Genomic DNA, 17724 nt, shown 5'->3' on the forward strand with positions numbered 1-17724 from the left:
GTTAAGCATGTGGCAGCTGTTCGCCCTCGTCATAAGTTAAACACTTTTTGAGTTTTTTTGCTCTGTTTATTTTTAGTTTTGACTCTTCTCACCGCCTCCCCTCTTCCTCATCTACCCAAAACCTCAAGCCTCCCATTCTCTCGCTCTCTTCGACTTGACGATGTTATTTTCGAGGATTTCGAGGATTCGTAGACCTGGCTCCAATGGGTTTCGTTGGTTTCTCTCTCACAAAACCCACCTTCAATTCCTTAACCCACCTGCATATTCTTATTCTTCTACTCATAAGGTAATGTTAAATGTTAATGCCTCATCTACTCTGTAATCTTAATCTATATTTTCCATTTTCAATGTCATCTTCTGTTGTTGTACCTTGTTTTGTCTTCAATCTAGGATGTTCTACCATGAGCTACTACCGCTGTACTTACTTGGATAATTATTTACAATGTATTTAGGATTCAAAGTCGTCATTTTTTAACCTTTTCTTTTCTCCCTGTAAAGTGGGTGAGGTTTAGCTAGACTGTTTCCTGTAAGTCCAACCGACTTTGGATGGAATAGAATGGTGGAAAAGAACACATGTGACGGACCCCAAAATTTTGGGGTCTACGGTTTTTTGTTTTTTGTTTGTTTGTTTGCTTGAGGTAGAAAGATAGGTAGTGGGGTTCGAACCACAAACATAGAGTATCAGAAAGGATGTCATTACTATTGGCTGTTACTTAAACCTCTGCAGGGCTTGATTTTTGTTGTTGTTTGTGCAAAAATATATTGTTGTATTGGGTTTCGTGTTGGAATATGTGGGAGTGAGGTGAATGGAGTAATGGGTCGAGTCAAGTGCGTGTTATTGGGTGGTGGGTTGTTGTTGTATTTTGCTTTGAGCTTAAGAAACAGTGAAAAAAAAGGTCTAGTGGTGACTGATTGTCATTGTTTTATGATAGATGGGGTTGGTTTTCCATTTGAAATGTATCACTGTGGTTTTGGTGTTGTTGGGTTCAATTGGTGAGAGTTGGAGATTCAATATGATGTTTGTGAGGTGTTGTAGTTCTTTAATATATTTGCATGGGAATTTACCTAATTTACCTGAAGACCACTGGTAAATCCAATAGAGAAAAATGACTGGAGAACCTCTGTACTATTCAAAGTTAACTACTTTGAAGAAAAATCCTTATGATGATCCTTTCTCATAAATGCGCGTATGTGTGCAAGAGTGTGTGCGTGCTACTATGTCTTCTACTGTTACTGGTGTTTCTTCTTTTTCTGCTGTATATTTGTTAGAGTAAAGCTCTGCTTTACTGACAAAGATTGGTGGTTGTATATATGCAGTGCCCTCTTATATTTGGTTATTTATTTATTTTTATGAATGAAAATCTAATTTTGATAAAAAATCATGTATACAAACTGTCTAGTTACACACCAGGACACAACACCAGACTAGCAGCAAGATGCTGAAAAAACCTCAACTATACACCACAAAACCAGAGCCAAAACAAGCAGCAAAGGCTTTTAAATACTCAGCTACAGAAACTTTTTATTTTTATTTTTATAGATACGATACTCTACTACAGAAACTACCTTGCCTTAAAGGAACTCTCAAGAGGCTACAAGGCACCCTATTAAGAATCAAGTTTCTCACATAGATCAAATATTTGGAATATGGTTCTGGGTTGTTTGATGTGGATTGCTTGGATGGAGTGGAATCGTTGTTTGAGGATACATAAAAATCATTGGATCATTTAAAAGAATTGTGCCAGCGCACTCTTTTTGATTTTGCTTGGTGTTGGGGTTCCTCTGATTGTTCATCTAGCATAGAGTTCCTTGTTTCTCTTAGACTAGCCGTTTGGTTTTTGTCCTTTTTCTTTCCTTGTTCCTTTGTGTTCATCATCGTGAACTCAATGTTTTTAATATTTTTGATCAATATAACTACACTTATCACCTATTAAAAAAGTCTTATGTTATTACTAATCAGTTGGAAACCCCTTCCTCAGATAATATTCTGCCCCTATTGCTCTCATTCTTGTTTTTGGTGATTAGTAGGTTTCGGGTTGCAGAGAAATTTTTTCCTGGGGTTTGCCTGCCTTGCATGGATTTAGACATAACATCCATCATCAGAGCAGCTCCATAGTTGAGGTAAGGTGTAGAATGTTCGTTGGTATGTGCACTGTGTTTGTCAATATTTCTGCCAGCTTATATCTTTTGTGGAACAATCTTGAGTGCCAAAAGTCCGAGACTCAGGGCTAGTAGATAATATGATAATATCAACAAAAGAACCAGACGCGATCCTGTACTTAGAATTGAAATATGATGGTGCTCAGAGTTGTGATTGGTAAGGCTGAAGATGGGATCCACCTTGTGGGGAGAAGGTGGGGGGTGGGGGGGGGGGGGGGGGGATAAGTGATTCAGATGTTGAATTGTTTAATTTGTTTCTGAAAAGCTGAATTGTATTGCATGATGATATAGAGGAAGGTGAAAATTTTCAATGTATGTTGCTTTAAAAAATAGGTCTTTTCTGGAAAGCTATAACTTTATAAATGTAAGGTTATCGCTTATGGTGAAAATGGTAGTCCATTTGAGCTATAAGGTTTATGACTAACATGGATAGAGCTCTATGGGGGATTGTATTCTGGGGTTTGAGTGTTGATTAGGCTGTGTGTGTGTTCGAATTTATTAAACCTTAAAATGGGTATTTTTTTTTCGTTTTTTTTATTTAATTTTTTTATATGAGGCTTGTGGCTTGACGTGGCTCATGCTATTTTTGCATAAAACAGAGCTCATGAATGGCTAAACAGGTATCCTTAATTTGTTTTTGTGCCATCCTTGTGATAATAATGCTCTAGAAAATTAAGGGAAGCAGAAGAAAACAAATAATAATAACATAGATAGTTCAAAGTGTCTAAAATTTATGAGTTTTTGAGGCAGGGTGTGTGGAAAATGCGAGAAGGCCATGGAAAGAACTGCAGAATATTTAGGCTATTTGAATTGGGTCAGCATCTTCCTGTTGTGGAGTTAATTTAATTTGTAGCATAGGTGCTTATATTGAACTTAACTAAGCTTTCACCTGTGTTTGCATCACGCCCTTGTGCCAAATAAAAGGTGCATCTTTAATCCTGATATTAAGTAGATTAAATTAATGCTGTTATTTATGGATGGTTAACCCTTTTTTGTGTTTTGAGACTAAGGCTTAGTTGTTCATGTTGTTAACCCTTTTTGTGGTTTGAAAGTGCAAGTATGTCCAACCTTCTGATCCTCAAGATGATTTGTTCCCCTTCTAGCCCTTCTATAATTGATTATTTTTACTTTATAATTTTTATGTAATGCTTCAGACTTTAGTCTTCACGTAGGAAATTAATATGTTTTTCCATTTTATGTTGATATTTTTTTGATTTCTTACATGGAATTGTTACACTTTTTCTCTAGGAACAAAATGACCCATTTTCACTTGTTGCTGATGAACTATCAATGGTGGCTAACAGATTGCGGTCAATGGTTGTGACTGAGGTATCTAATTTCTTTCTTCTTGCTTTTATCTTTTCTTGTTAACAGAGTACTTGGTACATTTTTGGGGACATGCATGCTTGGAAGTAGTAGTAGATTTTTTTTTATGAAAAAAAAAAAAATTGATATTATGCGATCAAAGCTGGATTTCATCTCATACAGGTCCCCAAGCTAGCATCAGCAGCTGAGTACTTCTTCAAAATGGGAGTGGAAGGGAAAAGGTTTCGGCCCACGGTAATAAAATTTTTATTTTTAAGCTACTCTTGAGGGTTTTGCCACTTTTTGGATGATTAATTGGTTTTCACCTTATCATCTATAGCAACTTATGCTTTTACTGTGAGTTTGATTTTGTTTCTCCTTGTTGTGAGAGGAAACCATACGTGGAATAGGTTGTGCTGCCACTCATAAGAATGCCAATTTTTTATTTTCATACTACTACCATGTTTAAATGGATTTTAAGGCTATTGTCTCAAGTCAAAGCTCAAGTCAAATCCCTATAGCCAAATTTCCAAATCTTGAGAATTATGTGACTCGAGGCACACACCCGTAGGTTTTTCTCAGCCATCTTATACTTATCTAAAAGATGTCTCATATGAGTATCAGATCTTTTCTAGTATATTACATATATTTTATCTATGGCCACAAAATTTTTAAATCCCAAAGTATTTAGTGCCCATTTTTTATAGGTAAGAAATAATTTTAATGAAAAAAAACTACTTAATGCAAAAAAAGGCATTACATAGCTGAAAGAATTACAAAACTACAAGAAATTATGTACAAGAAAGGCGAGAGTCTATAAACATTGGAATGGAATCACTAGATGCGAGTCCCTAAGGTCTAGACCAATCAAATAAAGTGCCTACAAAAGAGGCTTGAAGTTGATCCCCAAGCTCTCCAAATCCTTGAACGCACAATTATTACACTTCCTCCAAATGCCCACATCAAACACAACAATATCAAATTCCAGATGTTTGATGAATGCTTCCCTAACTAGTTTCTCCACCCAACCAAAAGATCAAGCACACTCTAGTAAAACCCAACATACCCCAAATGTTCTAAAAACAAAACTCCATAATTGATAAGTTCCCCTACAATGAATCATAATATGGTCCACCGTTTCCCCACTACATTGGGACATGCAACACCAATCCACCATAGTTTAGCCTCTTCTCCTTAGGTTATCATTGGTGAGCATCTTACCCTATGTTGCCGTCCAAACAAAAAAGGAGGCCATTTGAGGGGCCTTTACACCCCAAATACCTTTCCATGAGAAAGTGACATAAGAAGACCCCCTCAAAGCATTATAAAACGAGTGAATGTCAAAATTCTTATTCTTCTTCAGTCTCCACCTTAGTTGGTCTCCACTCTCAGTGAGAGGAATATGTGACTCCACAGGATGGAGAAAATCCACTACCAACTCCATCTCCTAATAATTAAAATTTCAGGGGACCCTCACATCCCAACTTCACCTCTCCCCCACTCTGGTTCACCCATAAAGATTCCTCTGAAGCCTCCATATCTGTAGCATTCTCATATGAAACTGAGAAGGCCACTTTAAGAGGTTGGTCATGGGTCACCCCACCAACAATCATGCCAAAATCGTACTCTATTTCCCATACCAACCTCAAACCAAATATGTTGCCTAAAGCTCTCCCAACCCATCCAAATGCCCCTCCAAAGACCACAATGATGAGTATTTAGTGCCAATTTGTTACAGCTTATTTTTTTATGCTTTTTGAAAATGGGTAGTTTGAATAAGTTGTACCTAGAAAAAAGTAAGGTTTGCAAAAGCTGTACTTTGAAGAAGTGCGGTTTCAAAACAGGATGCCAAATGGACACTTAGCATCTGAAGTCCCGAGTGCTCTTCACTGAATCACGAAGCAAATCCTCCAAAATAAGTTTGTTAGAATTTAGATGTGTGTCGTTGATGCATTATTTTTTTTTAATCAATAAAACTTTTAAAAAAAAGTTTGATACGTAAACTTTGAGTGAATTTTAAAGCGTGCACATATATATATATATATATATATATGAAGTCTTTTTTGTTTCGGAAAAAGTTTCTATACATACTGGTTTGGAGGAAGTTCCTCCAAACCGCTAGGTGGCAACATTAAACAATGACAAGTGTCCTGGATATTTACATGACCAATTTTAGCTAAAAATTGAAAAAGTAATGCTGTTTAGTAGCGTTACTAAACTTCTTCTCTCTCATTCAGTCTTTCTAAATCAGCCTCTTTTTCTTTCTCTCTCTCCTTTGTCCTGGACTCAAATCAAAACATGAGGTTTTAGCACCAACATTACATTGCCAAATTCACTAGAAATGGCACCAGCCAACCTTTTTATTTTATTTTTTTGACTGATCTGAGATTTTATTAATGGAGAAACAAAGATTACAAAGATCTTGTACAGTATCTGGCACTTGATAACCTCACCACTAGGTTAATGGCCCAACCCCAAAATCTTGTACACAAAGATTTTAGTCAAAGCCCCTGACCATACCCACATCAAAGAGATTATGAAATCTAAGACCAGCAAATTAACCCCAGCCTCTTTTTCACAACAAGGATTCTGGATATTTTTGGTTTGGATTCAGTAGGGGTTGGGCAGACTGGCAGATAGAGCATGTGGTTGGGAACTGAGGAGCAGGGGAGAGTAACGTTACTTAACAGCGTTACTTTTAAATTTTAAGCTAAAATTGCACATGACCAGGACACTTGTCAGTGTCTAAAGATGCCACCTTGTAGTTTGGAGGAACTTCCTCCAGACTAGTTTGTATACAAACTTTGTCCTTTGTTTTCTATTTTTTATAATGAAAATTGTTTATTATGCCTGATTATTTTTTTTTGTGAATTCATATTTTACCCCAAAATTTTGGGACTAAGGCTTGGTGGTGATTGTTGTAGTTGTATGAGAAATTGTTTGTTATGGAAAGTAATTATTCTGTATAGTTATTCCTTGCCTGAATAGAATAGAAATACTTGACATAAGCTGTAAGAATTGAAAATTGAGGGTGCGTCTCTCCAAGTTTGGGTGTTCTTACTTTTTCCTCTGTGTGTGTGTGTGTGTGTTTTGGTGCGTTTTTGTTCAAATGCTGCACTACACAATTGGGGGTAGCCCTTCCCCTATCTGTATATCCCTCGAAATATGGGTGAAGGTGGGATTCTATCTTGAGTCTCTGGTATGATGCTAAGAGACTACCAGTTGAAGTAGTTGGCACATTCTGCAGGTTAAATTTACTTAATGTTTCAATATAGTGCATTTGTAGGATCAACATACCTTAGCTTCCATTGATATAAGCAGGACTGAGGGGACTGGATAAGCAACCTTTTATTTGTTAACTTTAGTGGATTAGCATGAACTTATAATTCTTTTATAATTTGCTCATGTATTGTTGTGTTGACTTGGTGTTTCATCTCAGCTCTTGCTTTGGAAATTTATGATGGCTACATGGTTTATAAGTTCACACTTTATTTGGTTTTAACTTGTATTTTCTAGTTTGTGCCTCATCATCTTTCATTTATACAATAACATAGATATGTTCTGCACAGGTTTTATTATTGATGGCAACAGCTATGAATATTTCTATACTGGAACCATCTCTCAGAGGGCCAGGAGATGCTTTGACAACGGAACTGCGTGCAAGACAGCAACGTATAGCAGAGATCACAGAGATGATTCATGTCAGTTCTTTAGAATTTTATGGTTCTTTTTTTAAGCTTTTCTGCAGTGCAATATTTTGCCAATCCTGATACGTCTTTCAATTATCTGTCCTTGCATGGATTGATCAGGGCTTTGGTTCCAGTCATCTTAAATTTTTAATATTATAGTAAATTTAATTGTGAAAAAAAATGCCTTATCATATGGTTGAGAAGAGTTTCTCTATTGAAAACAATGTCATTCAGTGCAAAAATGACTTTGTATCTCTTTGATCCTCTATCATGAAATTCTTGGTCTTATGCACCTTGCTTTTTTTTTTTTTGATAAGTAAAAGTTTATTGATCTCAAAAAATGGAACACCCTAGTACACAGGGAGTGTACAAGGGTTCAAACAATTAAGAACAAAAATTACAGGAATCTAAGAAATCAAGAAAGGAAAGAAAGGATTGGTTCCGCAAAGCTGCCAACCAATCCATTAATGTTCTAAAGAAAAATTGCTTCAAATCTGACATGGATCTCTCCTTATCTTCAAAGCACCGACTATTTCTCTCCCTCCAAAGGCACCACAATAAGCAATGAGGAATCATAAGCCATATATACCCATTACCTTGCTTTAGTATTCATTTTTAATTTGCACTAGGTGAGGTTTTCTAATATCCAAGCATCACTTGCTTTCTTCTTCATGAGTCTATTTATCTTTATTGTCCCACTATTAATTATAAATATACTATTTTCTTCCACTTCCATATCATCATATTGCTTCTAAGGAGATCTTACAATTATCATTCTTCCCATCTCTGCCTCAAGTTGAGTAAAAAAATCTTCCCATATTTCTTGTTTGCATGTGTTAGTTTTCTTCAGAGCACAGATCCCCTTGGGACCTATGATATTTTTGAGGTTGGCCCTAGCGTACAAAATCACCTCTTATCCCAGTTAATGGACTGCTCTAATTGCCAATTCACGTGCACATCTATGCATTAGCAAGTATACTAAACATCCTTCCAATTCTGCAGTGGGAATGCTCTGACGTTCTCGCTAAAGTTATAGTCATCCTTTTTGTTTGTTTAACTTGTATAACTAAAATCATCAGTATCCTAGTTTTTATGGATTTTGACCACAATATCCCCTAGTAATAGAGTGTTTATGTTCAATGCTGTTATTCAATTGTATCTGGATGTCTTGCCATTTTTTTTTCTCCCCTGGTTGAATTGTACAGGTGATGAAATAAAGTGTAATTGTTGCACTTTCAGAATCATTAAAAACATGTTTCAGTGTGCCTGCATCTTCCTCTGTGGAGCACTAAGTTTTTGTTCCCATTTGATAGTTTCTGATTCTGATTGATTGACCCTAATTACTATTAATCCTTTGTGACGCAATAGTTGTAAACAAGCTATGGGATTTTTATTGAAAGAGCTGTTGCATCTTGCATGTATTGTCCATGTATTTGAAATGTCCTGGAGTTTTAGGAGATAATTTTGTTGGCTTTATGCTTTTTACTCTTAATTCATATTGTTCTTTCCATATAAAGATCCTTCTTTGTTATTGCTTGTAGACTAACAAAATCATGATTCTCTTCAGGTGGCAAGCCTTCTACATGATGATGTATTGGATGATGCAGATACAAGACGTGGTATTGGTTCATTAAATTTTGTAATGGGCAATAAGGTACATCTTTCTCTTAAAACTGGTTAGTTTTCCCTTCTACTTTTTTGAACATAAATATTTGTAACATATCTCTGCTATTCTGTATTAAGCACTGCAGAAATTCTATTTTTGGTCTTGTAGATATTAATATACTGCACCAAGGATTCTTCTTTCGTTAAAAATATCAAGGATTTTTATTCCCCTCAGCAATTGTTAGTAATCTAAGTTGAGTAGAAAACTTTCGCTAATCATTTCTCTTTTGTGGTGGGGGATGGTTCTTGTATTCTTTTTTGGCATAATAAGTGGACTGGTGATGTTCCTCTCAAAATTCTTTATCCTCAGTTATTTTTGTGTTAAGCTAATAAGGAGGCTTATATTTCTGAGGTGTTAAGCCTTCTTGTGGGTGATAATGACAGAGTGTGGAGTTTAAGTTTTCACAAGGACTTCAATAATTGGGAGTTGGCGGCTTCCTACTCCTTTCTTCATTTCATCCAAACCTGAATTCCTAGGGAAGGAGGGTGTGATAGGCTTTGTTGGGATTTTAATGGCAGTGGGAAATTTGATACTCGGTCCTTTTATCATAAGATTCGAAATGCAGCTCCTTCCACTTTCCCTTGGAAAGGAATTTGGAAAGTTAAGGTTCCTAAAAGGGTGGCTTTTTTTATGTGGACAGCAGCCCATGGTCAGATTCTAACTTTGGATAACCTTATGCTTCGTGGTCGCCCTTTGGTGAATCGTTGTTGTAATGCGAAATCTGTGGATCACCTGTTACTTTTTTGTCCAATAGCTCATTCTTTGTGGATGTATATGCTTCGGTTGTTTGGGATGGAATGGGTTATGCCAGGTTCAGTTGTGGACTTATTATTTTGCTGGTATCATTGGCTTGGGAAGCATAGCTCAGATATTTGGGATTTGATTCCAGGATGCTTAATGTAGACTATTTGGACTGAATGGAATCGACGGTCTTTTAAGAATGAGGAGAAAACGGTGGTTCAGTTATTAGAGTATTGCCAGCGGACCCTCTTCGATTGGTCTCGTTGTTGGGGCTATTCGGATTGTTCTACCCTTTTGGATTTTCTTTCATCTATTAGTATAGATTAGGGGCTGCTTCTGTCTTTCTTCCTTTGTTCACTACCGTGAACTTTGTGTGCTTTTCTTGCTATTCTTTTATTAATAATATTCTCTCCTTATCAAAAAAAAAAGAGTAGTGTAGCCTAACATTTTTGTTTTTCCTTCCCCAATTATCTGTAAAGCAGTTAGCAGTATTAGCAGGAGATTTTTTGCTCTCTCGTGCTTGTGTGGCACTTGCTTCATTGAAAAACACAGAGGTATCATGTTTCTTATGCATTAATGAACATGTCAAAGTAGATTGAGCAATGAGCAACACTTACCTATTTTTTCTGTCTCTAACACATTGCTTGTGCCATCACTGTGTGTCCTTAGGTTGTATCATTATTGGCAAAAGTGGTGGAGCATCTTGTCACGGGTGAAACCATGCAAATGACTACAACATGTGAACAACGTTGTAGGTATCCTCCACTATTTCCATCATATTTATATATTTTGTTTTTTTCTTTCAACATATTTTTTGTGAGAAGATATTGAGTCTTATAAACGCAATACCTTGGTCTTCCATTAAAAGTGCTTTTTAACTTCTTGATCACCTTTTGTCGTCCTATCCATTACTCCATAATATTGTTCATACTTGCTAATGCCTTGAGTTAGTTAATTATTTCTCCCCTTTAAAGGAACCCGAACCACTATTTTAGGTCACTTCTGTGGAGCTCATCATATTATTATTGGAATAAATTATAGAGTAAATGGTTGTCAACCACAGCTTATCTAGAGGACCTACTAACATGTTGGTTCCACCATTTCTCTAACAGTTTTTACAGTTTGAATGTCTTTCTGGTCTAATACAGGAATTATGAGTGCTTATGTGTACTCTGTACAGATGCAAATTCCTTTGTCAATATGATGTCTTTTGTGATCTGCTCAACCATCTGTATTCTATTGACATTTGTTTAAAATTAGAAATGATCCAGTATTCCAGTCTCACAATATTTTTTTATGAATATTCTACTTCATCATCTATCTCAAGTTGTTTCTTTTTCTTTATAATAATAAATTTAAGAGATTAAATACTGCCAATTGATGTCTTTAGATTTTAATCAATAATAATTTAAATGCAATTTCCAACAATTGAGATTGCCTAACTATTTTTTCTTATGTAGGTCTGTAGATCGTGAAGTTAACTCTAATTCACTATTTGTCTTTTATCTTGTTAATGTCCTTTTGGGCACCTTCATGTCATTGTTGACCAAAATACAAGTTGTTCATGATGATGAACACAGGAAAACATAGACAAACAATAAAGAAAAAGAAATCAAGAGGCTATTCTAAGAGAAAACATAAACTCAGAAAGAGAGGAACAATCCGTAAAACCCTAGCATCGAGACCAATCAAAAAGACTACGTTGGCATAGAACTTTTAACTGTTCCAACGTCTTCTCAGTGCCCTCAAAGGAGCGATGATTTTGTTCCAACCATGCAATCCACATCAAACAACCTGTAATCAAATTCCAAATATCTGAAGTATGATTGCCAAGCCAATGATGCTAACAAAATAACAACCTCGCCACAGAGCTTGGCATGACCCATTGAATACCAAAAACCTGAATGTTTTATGACATAAAGTGTCTCAAACGATGCTTCTTTACTAAATTACATTGGTGATCAATGTTTTATGAATTTTCACACTTGACAACATTGTTTGCCCTGTATCAATTCAAATCTTCCAAGAACTTTTGACCTGCTCAATGCTATGTCTTATGAATTGAATATAAGCATCCTTCCTCTTAGACTGTGGGGGTCCCACACACTTTGAGAGAGAGGATGCATATATTCAATTCATAAGATACCTTCTCCCATTTGAGGCTTAGTAAGCCAAGCTCACAAATTATGACATGTATACTGGGCCATGGTAATGTCCTGATTCACCTTTCTAATTCAAAATAATAGGTATGAACTTCCCTGCAGGCAATGGTCACCTTCTTGGGTTTGTCCGCCGAGGCCAACTTCACCTAAGGGAATTTTGTTACACCTTTTCTTAGTTAGCTCTTCATGCCTTCTGATGTGTGATAGAAATCTACTAGGAATGGCTTGCTGGCAATGGGTAATGTAGGATGTTCCAATTTTCTCCTTTGTTGGGCTACAAACTTGTGGCTTAAACACATGCGCCCCCCCCCCCCCCCCCCCCTCCCCTCTTCTTCTCTCTCTCTCTCTCTCTCACACACACACACACACGAGTCCTGGATTATGTGGCAAGAAATGGGCAGATTGGCTTATCAAAAACAAAATGGGGAGATTGGGTTTCTTCGTTGAAATTGAATATTTATAATCCACACTTTAAGTATTAGTAGTTTCATGAATGGACACGAGCTGGATATTTATTTTAGCAGTTCAATTAGCAATAAATTCAACCTTTAGGGAGTAGTTATTTTAGATACTGTTCAGGGTTTCATGTCATGCTACTGTAGTCGTAGCAGTGCAGCAGTAAAGGGTTTTTTTTTTTTTTTTCCTTGTCTTCTTACAAGTAGGATTTTAATAAACTCTAGCCTTTACTTGCACCTCCAGGATTTCTGTAAGGTGATTTTGTGATAATATAATATTTTTTTGGCAAATGCAGTATGGAATATTATATGCAGAAAACTTACTACAAGACAGCATCATTAATTTCCAACAGCTGCAAGGCGATTGCACTTCTTGGTGGTCAAACTTCAGAAGTTGCAATGTTGGCTTATGAGTATGGCAAAAATCTGGTTTGTAAATTTTTATAATTCTTTCATCTGTTAATTACTTTAAAGAGCAAGCTAAATAGTGGGATCTTTTTGAGTTTATGAGCCATGTCCCAAGATGCAAGTATTGATTGAGTGATGAAAGTATAGAGTAAACTTTCCTTTCTAACCTCAAGTTAGTAGGCCTCTTGTTCTATTCGAAACTTAGTAAACATCCAAATTAGAATAGAAGCTATCCCATAAAGATACCAAACATGGCAGTTAAACTGAATTATGCAAAGGATCTTTTGAGCTGAGATCAGGCTGTAGTGGATCAAACGGGATCATCCTTATAGATTGTGGCCTGAACTGATTACCAACATTTTCTTATTCTCAATTTATTTCTGAAGATGTTTTAATTTAGCTGTGATACTTAACTAGATGTGTTTGGCTGCACCATTTTTGTTGCAGTTGTTGTAATTGCCTGCTTCTGTTGTTACCACTAGGATCAACTATTGAAAGACAATGCTGTTATTAGTGAAAGAGCATAGCTTATTGTGTTAAAATCATAGCAGCAGTAATCTGTACCTTTATTGGCCTGTGGTTGTGACTGTTATGTGTATAGGGACTGCAAATAAATCTCAACTGGATGCCTCCTTTGCTTACTCTCTCAAAATGTTTAAGATTCATTTATTTTTGTATGCATCTTTAGAGCTGACCTTTGAAATATTTTTCTTCTCTTTCACAGGGATTAGCATATCAATTGATAGATGATGTACTTGATTTCACAGGCACATCAGCATCCCTTGGAAAGGGTTCTTTATCTGATATCCGCCATGTAATTTATCTATCCTTAATGTGATATGTTATCAAAAGCAACCCTATTAATCATTTTATTTGTCCCTCTTTGCCTCCCCTCCCTCACTTGTATAAATTATCTTACTTATGCAAAGAATGATATGAGTTAGAGTTCACACTTTAAAAATATGACCGTTCAGATACTTAGACAATTCATTGATGATGTCATTTGGTTCTAGTTGAAAACTTCTTGAATTGCATGATTCCATGCAACCCTCAACTGTTAATAGTTTGCCCATCGCTGCCTAGGGACTTTGTTGCTTTATTGTGTTTTGGAGATAAACCTACTTAAATAACTCAAAATCTTTAACTATAGCTGGAGATGTGCTGGGATCACAAGAATTAAGGGTTTCTCACTTTGATTCTTCTCTCCTTCATTATGAGACCTTTTTAACTACTAAATAGTGAGCAATACCTAAAATAACTGCAGTATTTCCTATTTGGTTTCTTCATTTGACCCAACAAAATTGGGGCTATTTGGTTTCTTCATTTGACCCAACAAAATTGGGGATTTTTCTCTGGTTATCAGATGGTGTTGTATTTATTAGCTTGAAATATTGTCGGCATCTTAGGGTATTTATTAATATCTTTATTATAAGGTACAACTGCGGTTGGCCCAGAGGTCCAATTGGTTACCAAGGATCTGGTTTTAGAATATTGCTCTCAACTATTTTTTCACTTGCTAAATTTTAAAGTTTCCGTGTACAAACAGATGCTGTATTTACACAGCGTAGCTTGTTTCCTATTTTTGTAAACCCTATATGAATGTCATGTAAAATGACAACTACACCTGGCTTTATCAAAAAATTAATAATCTTTTTTGTAGGGGATCATAACCGCTCCAATACTGTTTGCCATGGAAGAGTTCCCTCAGTTGCGTGAAGTTGTTGATCGGGGCTTTGATGACCCTGCAAATGTTGATGTAGTAAGTCCTTGTGGTTCCTTTTTCTTATTTTAAATTTATTTTTTAGACATTTTTATGTGATTTGTTATGCTAGTCCATGTTGAATGTTGAAGCTACTACAGACGTTACATGAAGATGCTAGTGTTTCACTTTCTTATATGCTATTTTAGTCTCTTCTGCAAGGTGTGGTATTGGTATGATAGTTTCTTTGTTGAAGCTATTACAGATGGTACAAGAAGATGCTAGTGTTTCACTTTCTTATATGTTATTTTAGTCTCTTCTGGAAGGTGTGGTAATGGTACAGTAGTTTCTTTACAAAACTGAAGCACCTTCTATTGCATGAAGTCCTGTAACTCTCAGCTGATTGAAACTCTCTGCAGCAGAACACCGGTTTTAAAGTTTCCATCAATTTTCTAATAAACTATTCTCTTGTCCAAAAAAAAATGGAAAAAAGAAGAAGAAAGTTTCCATCAAGTTTCTATTAGGTTTGACTTCTAAGCATTTTTTTTCCTGGTAAAATTTGCAGATGTTTCTGTTATTATTTTGATTTTCAATGCATAATTTTAGGCATCTTTCAAACAGAAGTCAATACTTAGCATAATAATGAAGGAATTATTAATTTTGGTTTTATAGGTTTCACAAAAGTTGAGAGATATCTCTATGTATCTCTTGCTAAGCACTCCTATTTTGACTAGGAAGTAGGCACCACTTTTTAGTTTGGACTCTTTTTAAGTCTATTGTGCAAGACTTCCACTTTGAATGAACTTCTCTGCTTAATATTGCTCTACGTTGCTAAAGCTTAACCAGTTTTAAGACTTGTCTTCGACTTTAATTACTCTCACCTTCAAAATGACCCATCTACCACTAACCTTTCCCAATAAGATTTTCAATCTAAGGGAAAATGAATTGAATAACTGGTTATATTTTCTTATAGGACCTTAATCAGTTATGATACTATAACTTGTATCATTGAGGGGTCTTTTCTTTTGATGAATGAGCTAAAATTTATTGAACACAACAGCACGAGTGTAGGAAGCAGCCAGACTGCAACAAAACTGATCACAAGCAAGAACTCTGCAACAATGACAAAACATCACAACCTAAACTTTCTCCAAAACAGAAAAGCGGTTTCTCCATTGACTTAGATTTTTGCCTCTGTCCTATATTTTTAAAACTGTATATGCAAGCTGTTTGGTTCTTTTATTGAACATGTAACTGCTTATTTTTGGCTAATGGCTAGTACAAATGGGACTTCCTCCCTCAATAATGTGATGTTGGGTAAGGTTGTGGGTTCAAGAACCACCCACAAGGTGCGTGTGTAAGTTACTAATAAAAAAATGAACCTGTTTTAACTTGATCTTTCTGAATCTGTTTATGGGACTTGCAACCTTGAAAATAGTATTTCAACCATTATCTTATTGGATTCATTTACTTAAAGTTGATCTGTATTGTGAAAAATTAGGCTCTTGACTACCTTGGGAAGAGTCGTGGAATACAGAGGGCAAGGGAGTTAGCCAAGAAACATGCTAACATTGCTGCGGAGGCAATTGACTCTTTACCTGAGAGCAATGATGAAGATGTTAGAAAATCTAGGAGGGCACTTTTAGATCTCACTGAAAGAGTCATTACAAGGACCAAGTGACAGACGAGTGGTGCTCCACCCATTAAAGCACATCGTAGGTTTTCTGTAACATTAGGGGAATGCCTCTTATTTTGATCAATATTCTTTCAATCATACCATTTTTGTTTTTCAATAATTTTCTGAAAAACTCTCGTCTGTTGTAAATTAAACTCAAATGTGGAGTTACAATGTGACTTGTTGCTTTCATCTGGAATTAGTTTCCAGTTTTGAAGATCACCATGTCCTGTACCTGTGTTTTGGGAAGTACTTTTGGGTTCAAAAGGTAGATATGTCTCAAGATTTTCTTCAATTAATTTACATTTTCATTGTAGTTTTATTTTTAAGCTAGCTAAACTGGATGGAAACTAAATTTATTTTTAATAAAATCCAATTTCTTTTGGTATCTCTTTCCTTAAATATATAAAACTTCACAGAGCAATGACAAGCACTTAAGCAGTCATGCTGCACAGAATGCCACATTGGACCCTATTTTGATTGCTCAATCTTTGGTCTTTTGGGCCTCGTTTAGTAACCTTTCTGAATCATCCAAATCTCCGTGAGCCCGTTTTGAGAGTTGCAGAGGCAGGTGGCATTGGCCCATTAGCTTTTTGATTCTGGACGTATCAATGCTAGACCCTGAAAGGCTTAAAGTTAATAAGCTTAAAATAAAGCACTTACAGGAAGAAATAGTAGAGACTAGATTATCTTGAGCAGAAATTGGGGAGAGAAAGATTACAAGTTTAGGACCTTCTGGAGGTAGCTTATAGACTAAAGGGAAATTTTAAAGCTAGTAAGAAAATAAGTTATGAATACAACTTGAAGTGATTGCCCTCTTATAGGTAAAATAAGCACTATTTGCATAGTAAGGAGCAATTGGAATCAACACTCACGGGGAGCAGTGGGAATCATTCAGGAAATAATAGTAGCAAGAATCAACTTTTACTATTCAATTGGAAACAACTCTTGTGGTGAGCAGGAATCATTCAGGAAGTAATAGTAGCAAGAACCAACTTTTACAATTCAATTGTCATCCAAAAGTAGTTGAAAGCACAAAAACACCTTAGCATTATTTGCATAGGGAAAGTATGAACCAAATTTTTACTATTCATTTCACTTTTACTATTCATTTTACATCTATCAAAAGAAGTCAAAAGTGGCTTAGAGTAGTTCTTTCAATAGGTCTCTCGTTAACAATTGTTTTAGTAGTTTTGTTAGTATGTATCGACAGAGTTAGTTATCAGCTAAATCAAAGGTGAAAATAGGATCATGACCAAAAAGAGCCTGATCATAAAAGTAAAAGGTCATTTTTCATAAAAACAAAGGCTTCTGAGGATGCTTCAGATTCTTGTTCATCTTCATCATCTGAGTTAGTATTTACAGCTTCCTCTTCGTCCTTCCAAGACTGTTTTAACAAGGCAATCAGGGCAGTTTTACTAAGTCCAGTGAAAGCATACTTCTTTTTTGACTTAGTAGATGTAGTAGTCTGAGCAGGAGCTTGAGCTTGAGCTTGGACAATAAAGGTAGTAGTGCTTTGTGAGGCATTCGGGAAGTCATGAGTAACATCTTATAGTTGGATTATATGTTTTATATGTTCTTACTATACATGCTAATCGGATGTAATTTACCGTTCGATCCATAAATTTATCTTTATGAATTATTTTAAATTACAAAAACTTAAATTTAAACAATTAATTGATGACATGACTATTAATCTTTGATTATCTTGAAATTTTACAAACATGGAGAATATACGAAAATAATGTAATCCAACAGTGAATT

At 35.8% G+C, this 17724-nt stretch overlaps 1 protein-coding gene across 3 annotated transcripts; it reads left to right on the forward strand.

Annotated features, from left to right (window-relative positions):
• LOC126726584 (solanesyl diphosphate synthase 3, chloroplastic/mitochondrial) lies at positions 1-16276 on the forward strand. 3 transcript variants are annotated; one of them, XM_050431864.1, is made up of 12 exons: positions 3-286; positions 2029-2121; positions 3409-3489; positions 3649-3720; positions 7035-7166; positions 8722-8808; positions 10041-10115; positions 10231-10316; positions 12475-12607; positions 13311-13400; positions 14247-14345; positions 15787-16276. In XM_050431864.1, the coding sequence occupies exons 1-12, from the start codon at positions 161-163 to the stop codon at positions 15964-15966; spliced, it is 1254 nt and encodes a 417-aa protein (XP_050287821.1). In that variant the 5' UTR covers positions 3-160; the 3' UTR covers positions 15967-16276. The 3 variants fall into 3 exon arrangements, with proteins under 3 accessions (XP_050287823.1, XP_050287821.1, XP_050287822.1); XM_050431865.1 differs by having other exon boundaries at positions 4-286; positions 10044-10115; XM_050431866.1 differs by lacking the exon at positions 2029-2121 and having other exon boundaries at positions 1-286.
• Positions 16277-17724: the final 1448 nt, after the last annotated feature.

This window comes from Quercus robur, chromosome 5 (assembly GCF_932294415.1).
Source record: "Quercus robur chromosome 5, dhQueRobu3.1, whole genome shotgun sequence".
In the NCBI taxonomy this organism is placed as follows: Eukaryota; Viridiplantae; Streptophyta; class Magnoliopsida; order Fagales; family Fagaceae; genus Quercus; species Quercus robur.

Bases quoted from the DNA above. Each gene is read 5' to 3' on its own strand.
- LOC126726584 (XM_050431864.1), top strand. From the start codon at position 161: ATGTTATTTTCGAGGATTTCGAGGATTCGTAGACCTGGCTCCAATGGG. The intron at 2,122-3,408 runs GTAAGGTGTAGA...CTTTTTCTCTAG, and splicing joins AGAGCAGCTCCATAGTTGAG to GAACAAAATGACCCATTTTC. The intron at 10,317-12,474 runs GTATCCTCCACT...TGGCAAATGCAG, and splicing joins ACATGTGAACAACGTTGTAG to TATGGAATATTATATGCAGA.